The 2675-nt window shown below is 34.1% G+C and overlaps 1 protein-coding gene across 1 annotated transcript; it reads right to left on the bottom strand.

The window, feature by feature from the left end:
• Positions 1 to 1271: 1271 nt before the first annotated feature.
• LOC127720009 (isatin hydrolase-like) lies at positions 1272 to 2185 on the bottom strand. Its single transcript, XM_052226419.1, has one exon. It carries the CDS (start codon positions 2181 to 2183, stop codon positions 1491 to 1493), a length of 693 nt encoding a protein of 230 aa, XP_052082379.1. The 5' UTR covers positions 2184 to 2185; the 3' UTR covers positions 1272 to 1490.
• Positions 2186 to 2675: the final 490 nt, after the last annotated feature.

Genomic DNA, 2675 nt, shown 5'->3' with positions numbered 1-2675 from the left:
AGAAAGATCATGTCCTCTTGATAACTTTTACAATTAGCGCTTTTAACCTAGCTCTTATAGTTATTTCACTTAATTATAACAGCCAAATACTGAATAAATCGTTAAAAATTGAAATTTCAGGGGGGGGGGGGGGGGGGATTTCTCTGAAATTTCAAGGTTATATAGTGGAAGATCTTTTTCAGCTGATAATTTTTGCAATTTAGATTTTGAATATATCACGTATACTTTCTCACCATATCGACCAGATACAATTAAAAGCAATCTACCAGTGGCAATAACTCCAAAAGTCTGAAATTATGAAGTAAGATAGAGTTCGTCATGTTTATAGTTTTCTACCTGTTTAAGTTGTTCAGATAAAAGCAAAAAACTGCGAAAATAAGTAAAAATTGCACAATATAGGGGAAAGAACTCGAAAACAAATTGTCGGAAATTCTTGACATTTTCAAAGTAGATAGATCATCTCGTACATGCTGATAGATTTTACAATGACACTTTTAATCTAACTCCTTTAGTTTTTTCAATAGCAGCCAAAAACTGGTTATCGGTAAAATCTTTGAGGGGCAGTAACTAGGGTAGCAAGGTTCTTCTTGAGATGTTTAAAATAGATAGAACTTGCCATGTTGATCATTTTTTTAATTTACTCTTTTAATAAAATTGAGAATGGAAACGGGAATGCGTCAAAGAGACAACAACTTCACCAAAAAGCAGAAAACAGCCGAAGGCTACCAATGGGTCTTCAATACAGCGAGAAAATCCCGCATCCGGAGGTGGGATTCAACTCGCCCCTAAACAATAATGTATACTAGTTTTTAAAGTGTTCAAGACAACCAGACAAGAACTGCAAAACAAAAAAAAAAAGCTTAAAATAAACAATTTAGATGCAATGAATGGAAAACAGGTTGACAAAATTTTCTGACATTTTTGCGATAGATAGAGCTTGTCATGCTAACCATTATATCGTGCCAGGTTTTCGTTAGTTGCTATAGGTACCAACATGAAGTGAAATAAAATAATCCATTTTTTTCAGAATTTTATTTATCTAGACTAAATATTTTTACTGTTTGATTTAAAATTTATGCTGAATTAAAAAAAATCTATGTGGATTTAAACAGAATAAAGTATAGTTTTTACTTGAAGATGTCAAAACTTTTTATTCTTCGTGGCATGAGGCATTTTCCCCATTAAATCACAATTTCACATTACAACATACATGGTATGTACATGAAAAGGTTTTTCTTTGAAGCATTTTTCTTTGTTTTTTGTTTAAAGATCAGACTGCATGCAGCATAGTTTTCTAAATATTAGACAAAACTACAGTTTGAACCATATGTTATATTTAGCATGGTAGTCGCGTAGGGTGTTCTATATGGTAGATATCATGTACATCAAGACGACTGAATCTCCTGAGCGGTTTCGGAGTGGAAGATTTTTTAAATAACATTTTACGAACGACTGACTAAAGGACGCCGCGGCAAAGTGATTGCAAAAGCTTACCTGGCCCTTTGGCTCAGGTAAGCTATCAATGGGATAAATATGCACAAAGCGGACAAAAACAATACAAAACTAGGTCCGAATGTCCATCCAAAACTTGTAACCTTCATGGGAATAGTTGCAAATATTCTTGCAGGACCTCCGCTTTCATCGTATATCTTGGTCACGGCTACAAAAATCATACTTCCAGATTCTGGAATAGCGTCCAGATTTGCAACATTTTCTGCTCCCGAAATATTGGCTTTTCCTAAGCTAATATGAACTGCAAAGTTTTGAGTTTGTCCAAAGTCAGTTGACGGCGTATCAACACCAACGACATTCACTGAACGTTCACTGATAAGCCATTCGATGGTATCTTCATGCCAGCAGGGGAAGTGAAATGTACTTGAATCAGTAAGACTGTCCGTATTAAACACAAGGGATGCGTTCGGGTAATGCTCGTGCCAGCCTGAATTCATAATGATAATTGCGTTTTCCGGAATTTTGTCGTACATGCTTTCCCATTGTTTTAAATCATCAATCGATACTTGATAATCGGCATTCATCGCAGCTTTATTTTTGACGTTAATTATTACTCCCGGACCAATCAGATTTTCTAGCGGAACGTTGTGGGTTCGGTTTCTATCTTTGTAGAAATGTGCAGGTGAATCTAGATGTGTTCCAGCATGTTCCGCGGTACCAAAGTAGTTCATTTCTAACCTTTAAAAGGTAAATGAATCTGATTTAAAATAGTAGAAAAGTATTAACTAGAACTTCCGAATAACCCTAAGTTATGTAGTCATTTGTTCCACGCCCAATTAGGTTTAAAAATACTTACATATATCACTTTTCTGATAACACCTACTTTTCCAAAGAACTTTGAAGCATATTGGGACACTTCATTTTTTTTCAATTCGACTGATTTTTAATAATGAAAATAGTACACAAATACGGCAAGTGATTACGTTCTAAATTCAGGTATCATGGATGCGTATCAGCAATATCTTCTTCTTATTTCTTTTCTTTTTTTAATTTTGCAAGTAACTAGAAATCAAACACAAAGAAAAATGAGGTATCGAAAAAATTATATATCCAACTTTTGTATTTTCCAAAAAAAAAAGCAAATTGAATATCCTGCAGATAGTGCAAAAATATAGAATGCACTTAAAACATCGCAAAAAATATTGAATTGTTGACGTCGTATT

Source organism: Mytilus californianus, unplaced genomic scaffold (genome assembly GCF_021869535.1).
Source record: "Mytilus californianus isolate M0D057914Y unplaced genomic scaffold, xbMytCali1.0.p SCAF_11, whole genome shotgun sequence".
Classification (NCBI taxonomy): Eukaryota; Metazoa; Mollusca; class Bivalvia; order Mytilida; family Mytilidae; genus Mytilus; species Mytilus californianus.
Note: the sequence above shows the minus strand (reverse complement) of the source record. Positions and strands in the feature narration are given on the sequence as shown.